The sequence below is a fragment of the Peromyscus californicus genome, unplaced genomic scaffold, assembly GCF_007827085.1.
Source record: "Peromyscus californicus insignis strain IS unplaced genomic scaffold, ASM782708v3 Scaffold_9__1_contigs__length_137607984, whole genome shotgun sequence".
Classification (NCBI taxonomy): Eukaryota; Metazoa; Chordata; class Mammalia; order Rodentia; family Cricetidae; genus Peromyscus; species Peromyscus californicus.
The window spans coordinates 96,593,950-96,607,883 of record NW_026294617.1 but is presented as its reverse complement, the minus strand read 5'-3'; the positions used below and the strand labels follow the sequence as shown (position 1 = coordinate 96,607,883).

Here is a 13,934-nt window from a genome sequence, read left to right as displayed (position 1 = left end):
ACGGGGGATCCGTGGGATACAGTGACAAGTCAACATAGTCTAATGGTGAGAGTTAGGTCCCAGGTCTCAGTGAGAGTCTCTGCATTAGTAAATAAGGTAGAGAGATCTGAGGTTGACATTTGAAATCTACACCCAGGTACACATCTATTTGCACCTGATCTCTCTCTCTCTCTCACATTCAGGTTCACCAGTCATATATCATGGCATCTTTGTAGCTTTACAGTATTTTTCCCCCAATAACTGGATCTCTTAGCTAAGTCCTACCAACTCCCAAAGTGAAGATGCTTGTATTGTGACAACAGCATAAAGGACTCCACTCTTCTACACCCTTGGTACTGCACAACTTTATGAAGAGTAATATTTAGTGACATATGCTACCCATGGTGCGGCCAGCATCTTCAGGTGGGAAGGCCATTTCCCATGTTTCTTCATCTTGAACCACTTCAGAAGGCTTAGCCAACTCTATGTGAAAAATGCATTTTGGCTGAGGAGAGTTGCATTCAGTAGAGGATTGGGGGTAAGAGGGACAGGAAGTGAAACATTGGAAAATAATACTGTAATTTTCTTCATTAGATTCAAACTGACACACATCCAGCATTTGGATGGAATTTTCTATAGAACCAATCCCAAACTGCCCCATGTCAAAATATAAATACCTGACAGGAAGGTGCATTTGGAAAAATGAAACAGAAAAGTACATTGAAAATAGATCATAAAATTTTATTTGTGATTATTTGATCATACAGATTTTGTCAAAATGCACTCCTAGCTCTTGCATTTATCATTGAAATATGCCACAGATTGTCATTTTCTGATTTACCTCCTATAGATTCATATTAAAATGTGCCATAAGGAAGGAATAAATGAATTTATGTGATGCCATTTACTGATTATGAAAATAGAAAAATCAAAAAATATTTACCAATATCAAAAACACACATTTATATTTCATTAATTTTGAAGTCACATAAGCATCAAAGTAAAGAGTAGTCAGACAGGTTCTTCTCACTATATCTAAGTTATAGACATGAGTTTTTTCGTTGTTAACTATGAAGCGTGTGGCTCAGTGCTGTGTAATCTGGGCCTTGTTTGAACATTAATTGCTCTCCTAATGAAGGTGACTATGAAAAGCAGACAGAACAGTTTGTACACAGTGAAAAGTGTGGCATTAACCAGACATCCATCCTAATACTAAGGTGTTTTGTTAGGAACAAATATTTAGTATTCAAATAAAAATGACATGTGGTCCATCCCTGAGTAGTCTGCATACCTGTTTCAGGCATGGGTGGTGACTAGCATTTTAGTTAGGAAATCTCTCTTTCAGTGTCCAGCACCAAAGAGTGAGCTACTTCAGCAAAAGGGATCTTAAGAAAATTCTAGAAAACCACCTTACAGGTTTTGTTCCCCTTGTCATAGTAAATAATGACTTGACTTTCCTCACTTGTTCTTAATGGAGCTAATTACATGTCCTTAGAAACGGTGTTAAAATTACAGGTAGTTTTTAATTACAAAGTGTTTCCTTGGAAACGGTTTCCTGTATATGAAACTGTACTTTGTTCCAAAATAGTTCATTTCACTTACAATTAGAAATCAAAGAATGAGCACGGCATAGGGCAATTTAGAAATTGTCACACTAATTGCCATGAAAAAGTTAATTTTTCACAGTAGACAACTGACGGAGCACATCCAATTAACTGGTGTGCAGTTACTCACCAGCTACCTCAGAAAAGAATTATTCCACTTTATGACCAGTAATTGGTCACTGGCATCAGACATTGCTTTTCCAATTTAGACATTTATTTAGAAATTATGTATGTATATCTATAAAATTTGGAAAGAACTGACCACAATGATTACTTATTGTTGTGTCTAACGATCAGCCTGTGCCGGTAACATCCAAGTTCACAGCAACCATCTTACAAATCACCTTAACACACTGGCTTCACAGCTAAGGGTAAGCCTCTCTTTGGTTCATAAGGAGTTGTCCTGGAAACCATCCTGATACAGTCGATAATGGGGCAGACGCTGAGGCAGAGAGTACATCCTGTGCATGTGTCGGTAACAGTAGGCAGGTGAGTTTCCGGATCAAACTGAATAGCCTGCAAACAGAAATCAAGAGAGTTGAGCCACTGCCCACCAATGTCTAGAATTCCCCCATTTTAACATCTGCGTCTCAGTCCGTATAGCCTGCAAACAGAAATCAAAAGAGAGTTGAGCCACTGCCCACCAATGTCCAGAATTCCCCCATTTTAACATCTGCATCTCTGTCCACAGCAACGGAGATTACCATGCCGAGCACCGTGGTAGAACAATCATAGCAACTGCTGAGTTGACAGGAGAAGCAGAGAAATAAATGAAACTTCCTTAAATTAGCAATGCAGTGTTTACAGTTGATTAGAGGCTTTTCTTTCCATGTGGGAGGAAATATTTTTTTTAAACACAGCGCTTCTGCTTTCTCGGTCAGTGGAAGACTCAGGTATTGTCAATCTGACCAGGCTGAGGCACTTTGTGCCTGCCCATACTTTCACATAGATCCATTTACTCCTCACACTTCCTGTTCTTTTTTTTAATGCTTTGTTGTTGTTGTTGGTGGTGGTGGTGGTGGTGGAGGTGTGTGTGTGTGTGTGTGTGTGTGTGTGTGTGTGTGTGTGTTTGTGTGTGCCGGTGCATGGAGGCATGGAGGCACATATGTGTATTTGGTCACTTATAGTGGCAGATAAACCAAAAATATCTCCCTATTTTTTCCAGCTATGAAGAAATTCATAAGACCAACTGCTACAAGTGTGTGGTGAGAGAATATTTCTTTTCTTTTTTAAAATTACTGCCGTAAAATCCCAATCAATACCAAATGGAAGAAAATCCTCTGTAGGCTGAAGGAATCCGGTCCTTTTAGGGGATTGGTAATAAATGACGGTTCTCCTCTCTGCAGTTAGTACCAGACCATAACTTTCCCTAATGTACATTATTTTGCATGAGTTTCTGTTTTCACTTAAATGTCCCTCTCCAGCTTCATGGGTGATGAAACAATACTAAAATAATACTGTTCACTGAAAACATGGCCGTATTAGTTATTTTCCTCACTGCTGGAACAAGTACCTGACAAGAAACAGCTCAAGGGAGGCAGGGCTTATTTGGGCTCACTGCTCAGAAGATGGAGTGTACCATGGGGAAGAAGGCACCACAGCGGCTCACAGCCATGGCAGGGGAACTTGCTCACATGTGGATCAGGAAGTAAACAAAAATGCTGACAATGCTTAGCTCTTCTCCCATCTCTATTCAGTAGGAAACCCCAGCACATCGGATGGTGCCTCTGACAGTGAAGGGTGTATCTTGTCCAGAGAGATGGTACAGCAGTTAAGAGTTCTTGCTCCATTTACAGAGGGCTCAAGTTCAGTCCTAACACCGAAGTTGGGAAGGTCACCACCACTCTAGTTCCAACAGATCTGAATGGTGAATGCGCACATATAGTCTATGCTCCTACTGATACACACACATAAAATAAACAAATCGTCAAATAAAAGTAAAAAGACACACCAGCGTATTACAAGGACAGAAAAAAGGACCTGTGGTGAGGGGACATAATTGGCACACCTGGTTTGAATTGCACATTTAGCAATAGAATACACTTGCTGCCCCTAAAGAAGAGCCAAACCTGGCTGCAGCATCTTAATTCCAGCAGGGTTCCTACCTGGTAGCCGGAGTCATTACAGGTCATGTAACATTTGCCACAATTGATGCACATTTCCTCATTGATCAGGGCCACAACTTGCTCGACGCTGCTCAGCTCCCCATACGTTCCCAGGTATTGCAGCGCTTTTCCAATTACATCCTAGAAAATGGGCAGTGAGTTACTCATAGTGCTCAACTTGAAACAATTCCTTAATGACTAATATCTGCCCACATTTCCCCATTTTGAGCTCACACAGCATTGTGTTTACTTACGGGGCTTGGAGTATCACAGTTCTCACAGAAGCACTTTCTGTGACAGTTAGCTTACTTGTTTTTGAGAGATGGCCAGTAAGCACGCCCAGCTTAGAAATATAAGGCCACGGATTGTGGAGATGGTGGTTAAAGTGCTTGCTCTATCGACATGAGGATCAGAGTTTGGATCGCCAACATCCTCAAAAGACCCACATAAGATATAAAGCAGAAAGCCATTGAGGGAGATAACCTGAGATCTGTCTTGGGATTCCACATGAGTACATATGAACTCACACATGCACCTACACATATACACCTGCACACAGGACATGCAGACCCACACACATGAACATACAACATGGCACGGGGAGGGGGGAATTTACAGTTATAAGACTCAAGTTGCTGAACTCAGTTGCTTTTCTGCTGGGCACCCTATGAGAGCACTTTGTATATAGACATTAAAATAATTCTCTTAGGTTTTTGTAAAAGCTCATATATCCTAGGGTTTCCATTTGAAGGATCTAAATGTAATGTAAACCGACAAAAGGTACCACATTTACACGAGAGACTTCATTTCACTGGGGATGAGGGAAATGGAAACAAGAATGCACCCCATTTCTATTGTTGAGTTTTGATTCTTAATTTTCATTTGAAAGGGGTTCTGATAGCTCACTCACCTGTCACATCTTGAAGAATATATTTCCTTATTGAAGAATTCTAATTTATGCTAATTAATTAGGTTGATCTAGGTTGAATTAGATGCCTTTTCACTCTTAAAGAACCAGCAATTGCTCCATTCACTACCAAGATCTTTCATGCGGTTACACATGGCTTTGTTTCTTATAGTAATTGAGATTATGCTTAATATGGGAAGCACAGAGGATGTTTCATCAACACTAGGAAGCACTTTGTTTCAGAAAACAAAACAGAGAGAGTAACAATGTTTGCCAAATTAGTGTGCTGTCAAGATTATCAGCTCTTGTTTTTCACCTTTAGAATGAGAATGGTTTGTTTGAATTCAAGGTCTGTGTTCAAAGAGGCCATCTCTTGCTTGGAGTCGTCATCCCTCGTTCTCTTGGGTGTTTTGTTTTCTGCACTCCTTCTGGTCTAGTAGGATGGCCGTCTTGATTGGTCACCTTGATCTGCTTCAGAAGAGGGAACCTCAGTTGTGGAATTATCTGTGTTGGATTGGTCTGTGGCCATGTCCATCGCCCGTTTTCTTAATTGCTTATTGATATAGGTGGACGCAGCCCACTGTGGGAAGTACCATGCCTGGGCAGGTAGGTCTGGGCTATATAATAAAGCTGGCTGAGTAAGCTATGGGGAGCAAGCCAGTAAGTGGCATTCTTCCCTGGTCTCTGCTTCAACTCCTGCCTCCAGGTTCCTGACTTGAGCACCTGCTCTGGCTTTCCTTGATTGAAGTTAGCCCTTCCCCTCCCAAGCTGCTTTTAGTCAGTATTTTATCAGAACAACAGCAACAAAAAAAAAATAAACACTGTAACATGAATTGCTAAATGGTTTTATTAATAAAAAAACCCCAGAGCCAGGTATTGGGGTGAAAGGCTGAAAGATCAGAGAGACAGAACAAGCCACAGTCAACCTCACCTCGCCAACTCCTCAGCTGATTCTGCTTCTTCAGACTGAAAACAACCGAGTCCTCACCAGAATGGATCTCAGCTGAAATGCTGCTAAAAAGCCTAAAAGCTTAAAAGCCTCTAGTTCCTCGTCCTCATGCCTTATATACCTTTCTGTTTCCTGCCATCACTTCCTGGAATTAAAGATATGTTTCTTTCCCAAGCAAGACATGAGATCTCAAGTCCTGGGATTAAAGGCATGTTTTTCCCAAAACATGAAATCTTAAATACTTGGATTAAAGGTGTGTGCCACCACACCTGGCTCTGTTTCCAGTATTGCCTTGAACTCAAGAGATCCAGATGGATCTCTGCCTCCCAAGTGATAAGATTAAAGGTGTGTGTGCCACCATTTTCTGGTTTCTATGTCTAATCTAGTGGCTGTTCTGTTCTCTGACCCCAGATAAGTTTTCTTAGCGTACACAATATATTGGGGGACACAATATATCACCACAAACAAGAATGCTCAGGACACTTGGCTGTGCTGCCTTACCTTTTTGTTTTATGTTCTATTTGAGCTCTGCAATGTTACTCTGAGCTTTTAAATGGAGACAATGTTCCCACTATCCTTAGACTTCATTTGTATACTCTGAAGCCCTGAGATGATAGAAAATGTCAGGGCTGCCTTGCCTACTTCCTTTGCAGTGTGCTGAAGCTGAAGACGTCACTACCTTGCAGTGTGTTTGCAGGTGGGCCCTTGACATCCAGATCTCTACCTGTTCTGAACTGCTCTCACAAGCTCAAGCTGCATTACCAACTGCATGATAAGCATTATCACTAGAAACAAGAACGGTAAATTCCCCACCCACTGAACTTGTAAGGACACAGGGCTGTGGTGTCCCCTTTCTTGGCATTGGGAATAGCATTAGGATTTTTTTTTTTTAAATGAGGAAGACTTGGAATTTTATTCCTATTTCTCTCTTCTCTAATGTCAGCTTTTGCATTTTCTGAGGGATCTTTTGAATCCCCTGCTGTGTCTACAACATTTTTCAACATGACTCATTAACTTCCAATCGTTTTTCCTAATCATCTTTCAAAGGGAGCTCAGATATCTCTACTGCATGAGGACCTCCTCAATCCTTCTGTCTCCTTTCCTAACCAAATGTCAAGATAAGCTCTTTCTCCTTTCTCTGCCTCCCTCCCCCTCTCTCCTTCCTCTCCCCTTTCCACCTCAGCACTCTTTGTCTTCTTTCTCTCGCCCTTTGTCATGGTCTGGGATATTTTATCCATTTTGTAGAATTGCCGATAAGGATAATTTTTGAATTCTACTACACTTCAGGCTAGTGCCTTAATTTCAAACCATTTTCTTATTTAAACCTCATACATTTTAGGATGGTGAGGTGACTGTGATTTAAGATATAAAATCAAGTAGATGATGAAATAGAGCTTCAGATTACTGCTGCTAGACTTCAAATGCTGTGATCATATTCCCTCTGCCATACTGACTCATTTGTTATTCTCTAGCAAATCCCACCTCACATTGCAAATAGGATTTTAAATCTAGATTCTTGGTTTTTTTTTTAACAGAGATATATTCATATTTGAATCAAGTATGGTATATCTTGTATCTGCAGATCATCAAAGCATAACAGAAGCTCAAATATTTGTTAAATAATTACATCTTTTGAATATCTATGCCTAGACTCATAACAGTGATGAGTCTAGGCATAAATATTAACAAAAGGTCTAGTGGATATTTTTATTAATTTGGGCATTGAACATGCAAAAGATAATCAAGGAAACTTGAGCAGTTTAATATTTTCTAGTATTTCAAGAAAATAAATGCATGAGCTTTTTATATGGCTGTGAAAGACTATTTATGTGCAACAGAAACTAACTTTTTAAATGCAAATAAATCAGTCAGAACATCTCTTGAGCAGAATCCAATCATTATGGGAGAAATCACTAGTTAAAACTCAACTGATGACTAGTCAGGAAAATCTCTACATTTTCCCAGAAGAAATATACATGCCCAAGAGATTTTATTATAAGGAGCAGGTTCACCTTCTGTGTGTATTAAATATCCCATTTGCTCTCTGAGATTTGAAGCTGTCATTTAAAACACCATTATTTTCAAAACCAGATAGAATAAGTTCATTGGACCCTTTACAAGTTATTCACACAGGGGGTTAAAAATTCATAGTTCTTTAAGTATACCATCTTCATTTTTAATCTAGAAGGGGATAAAAGAATAGTATCTGAAATTAGTTTGGGAGTATCAAAGAAATAATAAAAAAGAATGACCATTCTTTGTGGCTAATGATGTAGACATTTGTTGAAAAACCACCATCTTAAGCTATACTGCCAGCTGATGGATATGTGTTGGCATGTCCTGGAATTTGTAGAAAGATGTGGATCACAGTCAGGTACCTCAGTTTCAGGTAGTGCCTTGTAGAAACACTTCTACAGAGGTTGGGAGACCTACATTTATTTATTATTCCAGATAGGGTGTGCACATACAAAGTTTAAGCAATCTATGTAATCATTCCTGCTTACTAGAAATGCTTATGCATGGAGACTATGACACTGGATCCTTTAGATTATACTTTACACGTTTGATTTGATTTGGGCATGTATGTATACGTGGTGTGTGTGTGTGTGTGTGTGTGTGTGTGTGTGTGTGTGTGTGTGTATGAATGCATGTACATGTGCTGTGTGTGTGTGTAATCCAAGTTGACATCAGATGTCTTTCTTAATCACTCCCAATCAACATGTATTGAGGAAGGGATTGCTGCTGATTTCAGTTAGTCTGGCTAGGTGACTCACTCCAGGGGTTCCCTGCCCCTGGTTCCCATGTCCTAGAATTTTGGTTGGGCCTCCATGTTCACTTGGCTTTTCAGTTGGTTCTGGGGGAGATCAACTTTGGTTTTTCTGCCTGTGTAGCAGGTGCTTTACTCACTGAAACATCTCCCAAGGTGGCATATTTGATTTTAATGTAAGTGCTCAGGGTTAGCCACAATGGCCTACAGTATTCTAGAATTATATCCATACATAGGATAATCAAAAAAATTTTTTTTTTGTTTTTCAAGACAGGGTTTCACTGTGTAGCCCTAGCTGTCCTGGAACTCATTCTGTAGATCAGGCTGGCCTTGAACTCACAGAGATCCATCTGCCTCTGTCTCCTGAGTGCTGGGATTAGAAGTGTGCACCACTGCTGCCTGGCTCAAAATTTTTTTTGGAAGATTGGTCAGCCATTGTTTCTATTTGATATACATTTTAAGGCCAACGAATATAGACCTAGAGGGATTTGATTCGGTCTCTGATGTTTTACACTTTCTTCATTATGAGCAATATAAATTTATTACTTTTGACCTACTTTTAAGGCCAATTGAAGTACCTTCCAATTGCGATTGTTATCAGGCACATTAACTACTCTTCTAGCTTTGGATCTTCACATTTGATTAGCATATTTCCTACAATTGCTGTAAATATGTGCCCTTCAAAGTCCAGAAACAAGGACAGCATGCTATGGGCAATCCCGTGACTTCTAACCTGAAGGATCTGTGACTTAAATGATTTGGGTATAGCTGTTTAATTACTTTCCTGTGCCCTTATCTGCATCATTACCAATGCCTCAGGTTCTTATCTTGTCACTCCTTGCCGTATAAACCTATCAGGAGAGGAAATGAGATCATTTGGTTTGCTCTCACTGAATTTATGCTGATTCTTAATAACTTTGTCCTCATAAATGCTCCTGAGTCAAAAGTTTAGTAATCTTTGCACAGCTCCCCTGGGCCTGGGTCTCATCCTTTCTGGTCTGTTTGTATTTTTTCTTTACTATACAGTAAGAGCATCTACATCCCCATATCCAATCTTTCCTTCTTCCTGACCTTCTTCCCTCCTTTGCTTCCTCCCTCCCTCCCTTCCCATGGCTCTCTTTTGGTTATGGTGAGACAGGGATTCAGGCTCTAAACTATGCCATCTTGGAACTTACTATTTAGCTCAGGCTGTCCCTGATGCTTCAGTCATCCCCCTGCCTCAGTCTCCTGAGTGCTGGGATTATAGGTGTGAGCCACCATGCTCAGCTTGCCTTTTCTATACTAAAAGAACCCAGAACAATATTTTTTTCATCAGTTGGTACAGAATTCTCAAACACAAGTGCTCTTAAAGCTTAACAACTTATTATCGCATGACTCTCTGAGCCAGGAGGCAAACAGCGAACACTGAGACGGGGTGGTCTGGAATTAGAACTCTGCAGTCTCTGACAAGTAAGGAGAGCACTGCATAAGCAGAGATGGGGATGACAAAGACAGTGAGGATTCAGAAAACAAATACTCGTTTGACCAGAAAAGTTGAGAGAAACAGTGTGCCAAGAGGCAGGCTACAAGCAAGTCAATGGTGTGAGAGAGGGTGGTGGAGAAAGGTGTCTGGGAGAGACAGATGGGGATGACTTCAGTATCTGAGGCTCTGATCACAGTATCCTTCCCATGTGGGGTAGACTCAGGCTTCATGTGGCAAGTGGCTGACATTTGGGGTTTTCACTTGATTTAATGAGGCTGTAATCTTATATCTTACCTATCTTAGACTCTCAAATCTATTTTTCCTCCTTCTTTTCAATTCTAAGAAAACTCTTATGTGAGGATGCAAGGGAAGATAATAGAAATGGAACAGTTTTTCTTTCTAATTGTGATTTAACAATACACCATCTGTTTGAAGTAGTGGGTGTAAGTTTTTTCTTTTTGACTTTTAATAGACAAAAATACATTCCCATTTTACCTAATATTTTCTCAAAATTCAAATCACTCCAGTAAGCTGATCCATGTTTAAAGTTTGATGTCACACTTTTTGCTTATCATCGATAAGGTTTTTTTCTCATAGGACCACTGACCACTAAGTTATCTAAACCCTTAACCTTCTTACTCCTGGGAAAATACATAGTGATTACATCATCAAATTCTGATTGACAGCTTTGCATTCTTGATTCATCTTCAGGTTAAGACCCAATGCCTCAGTTACTTGTCTTGTTGCTGTGACAACGTATCTGCCCAAAACACCTTCAGGAAGGGTTTATTTGGGCTTACAGTTCTAGGAATAGAATCCATCACAGTAGGGAAGTTATGGAGGCAGAAACAGGGCAGATGGTCAACTGTTTTCAGTCAGCAAGCAGAGAGACATGAACTCTGTGACCAGCCCACTTTTTCCTTTATATTCAGCCTATGGAATGATGCCCCCAACATTTGTGGTGGGTCTTTCTACCTCAATTCAAATAAGCTAATATAGATAATCCCTCACAGATATACTCAGAGACTATTTTGCATGGTGATTCTAAATCTCATTGACTTAACAGTCAAGATTAACAGTCAAACTGGACTATAAGATTGCATCCACGGCTTTCTCCGAACTTCCTGAAATAGATTTATTAAAGGTGGAATGCATGTGTTCTTGGCATAAAAAAACTCTAAGTTCACATGGATGGTGACATCCTTCACATTCTTTCAGGTACTGCTTCCCTCAAACACGAGCTTGTCACAGGAGTCGGAACTAAGTCTGTGTAGCCGTTTTCTTCTGTGTAATGATATTCTCAAGAACAAAGGTTGTGCAATTCCTTTTCAGATAGTTTTCCTTCCATGGAGTGGCATTTCCATCTGCAGTCTATAAAGACAAACACGGCAGCTCTATCTTGCCTGTCCATATTAACCACCTGGCTATAACATCTCTGATGTAGTCCTGGGATGACATTTCCACTTTTCTTTCATTTCAGTGTCCCACGGTTGGCTCCTTCTCACATCACCTTCAGGCTTGTAGATTTCAGTTGCACACATCTGACATACACTGCTCCTCCTTCTGGCTCTGACTGGACTTCTTCATTCTAAGCAACCTATGTTTTTCTATTGCTGTATTCTGGTCAAGCCAGGAACCACACATCAATAAATAACCACGCGGCTTAAGAGATTATTTTTTATAACCAAATTCTCCTCAGCTTTTAAAGTTCCACATGATAGATTTTTCAACTGTTATTTATTGGTACATAGACAATCAAGAATATGAATGCTGTCCCCAGCTTGCTTTTCTGGATTCTTCTGGAAATTGCTGGGCAAGTCTCCTTTATTTTTTCTTTCTGTGCAGTCCCCTCTGTGTTCTGTGGTATCTAATATGGTCTTACAGTTTTATCTGAGTGCTTTTCTCCTTCCTTTCACAATTCAGTTGAAATAATAAAGCACTCGATCAGGCTGACTGGTCCCCTGCCAACACTGCCTTGCCAGTCTTATGAGATGTCGTCTATCTCCTCCTCCAAGCAGCAGGAAGAAGGGATGAAAACATCACTAGTGTCCCTAAACCATTCATTTTCCTACCCAGAAATCTGAAGACGTTAGAGATGCATCCCCAGCTTCATAAGGAGAATGAGAATTCATTCTCAAATACAGCAACAGAACTGGAGCACGTTCTGGGACTTCATAAGGCTCGGCAAGCTCTCAAGCCTCTGTTATCTGCTGCTGGAGAATAAAGCACGCTTCTCACTCAGCTGGGCCACATGTGTGTACTGTCATGTCAGTTATTTGGGGCCAGAAGGCAGAGCTGCTCCAGTAACAGGCACTGCGGGTTTTCCTGTCTGTGGCACATATATGAATATGTGTGTGTGTGTGTGTGTGTGTGTGTGTGTGTGTGTGTGTGTGTGCATTTGTATGTATGTCAGGGCCTTTTTCAGATGGTCTCAGACTACATTATAGACAGATACCTTTGAAGCTATCCGGGCAGGTCATGTCCCTTTCTCTTGCTTTATCTCATCCTTCTCTCCAGCCTTCTAGGGCTCGTTTTGATGACCTGTGTCTGACTCAGGGCTCTTTCCCTCTTTTCTTTACAAGCTAAGCAGGTTCATTACATGGTCATATGGGAAATGCTATCACTATGAGATGGAAACCAAGACGCTGGGGTGATAAGGAGAAAATCAGCTGGATTCCAGGGCAGCTCCAGGTGTCCTGGCATTCCCTAGAGGGGGAACTCAGGCACTCTGAGGCCACTTTCAGCTTCCAAATGGTAAGAAGATTCAGGATGGCATGATGACATCCAGTTCTGACCAGAGCATTCTGATAGAGTATTGAGAATGGCCCCTTTTGGTGCCCTAGGTGGAATTCTTACTGGATTGGTCTGTTTCTTTGTTCCTTGACACTGTTTTAAATTTTTATAAGAAAACATGCTCAAAGTATTACTCACTGGTAAGAGTAAGCAATGCTCTTACAGAGGACCAGAATTTGGTTCCCAGGACCCACAGCTCGTAGCTCACAGCTGCCTGTAATTCCAGCTCCAAGAGATCTGAAGCCTTCTTCTTGCTTCTACAGGTACCTACATTCATATGCATATATTCACACACACACACACACACACACACACACACACACACACACACACACATACACATATACATCATAATTAAAAAATAAAATAGTTTTTAGAATGTTGATTAACAACACTGAGCAGGGTGATGAGATGGCTTAGTTGGTAAAGAGCTAGCTGTACAATCGTAGGAACTATGTAGAAAGCTGGGTGTGGTAGAACATGGCTTTAACCCCACAACTGGGGAGGCAGAAATAGGCAGATTTCTAGAACTTATTGCCTGGCCACTCCAGGCCAATAAAGAGATAAAGAGAACCCAGTGATACCTCAGGAATGACACAGGATCTCTGTATTCCCCATTCTCACATATAGCTCGTACATACCTGCACACAGAAATGTACTGTATACACATGATCACACACATGCAAACCCAAAGATCTCTCTCTCTCTCTCTCTCTCTCTCTCTCTCTCTCTCTCTCTCTCTCTCTCTCTCACACACACACACACACACACACACACACACACACACACACATACACACACATTATCACCTCTTAGTTTTGCCCTTTCTATAAATTTCTATTCCGCAAAATGAGTTCAACACATTGATATCACCACCTACTGAAACCCAGGGACTGTATATGGATTTAAGCTCCCTTGACTGTGTATTACCACAAATACATTTGAATATTATACTTTGCAAGCATAGTGACTATCTTGAAACACTGTCCCCAACCCCATGTACTATATAGTGCCTTAGGAAATAGGTTCAGATCTTGGCTTTATTAATGCTTTCCTAGCTGTGTGACCTTGGGCAAATTAGCTAACCTCTCTGTTTTTCAATTATTGAATCAGTAAAATTGGCGGGATACAAGTATTTCATCTCATCAGGTTATTGGGAGACTCGGATGAGCTCATTTACAAACATGTTGCAGTGCTTGAAACCTCATAAGACCTCAATAAATATTAGCTTTTATTATTAATTCTCTGCTTAATTAACACTAATTTATTAAACTCTACTTTAAATATCACCATCTCTGCGAAGCTTTCCACAATTACCCGAGGCAGAACTAATCCCTTTCAGTCGTCTGTGTTCCCAGAGCATTTTGT

General features: G+C 40.6%; 1 protein-coding gene across 2 annotated transcripts in view; it reads right to left on the bottom strand.

Annotated features, from left to right (window-relative positions):
* Positions 1 to 695: 695 nt before the first annotated feature.
* The window catches only part of Dpyd (dihydropyrimidine dehydrogenase), an 849,077-nt gene continuing 835,838 nt past the window's right edge, over positions 696 to 13,934 (bottom strand). For both annotated transcript variants that reach the window (XM_052730491.1, XM_052730492.1), the window contains 2 exons: positions 3,689 to 3,829; positions 696 to 2,099 (listed from right to left, as the gene is read on the bottom strand). In XM_052730491.1, the coding sequence (XP_052586451.1) occupies positions 1,929 to 2,099; positions 3,689 to 3,829 (312 nt within the window). In that variant the 3' untranslated portion in view covers positions 696 to 1,928. The remainder of the gene's footprint in view (positions 2,100 to 3,688; positions 3,830 to 13,934) is intronic.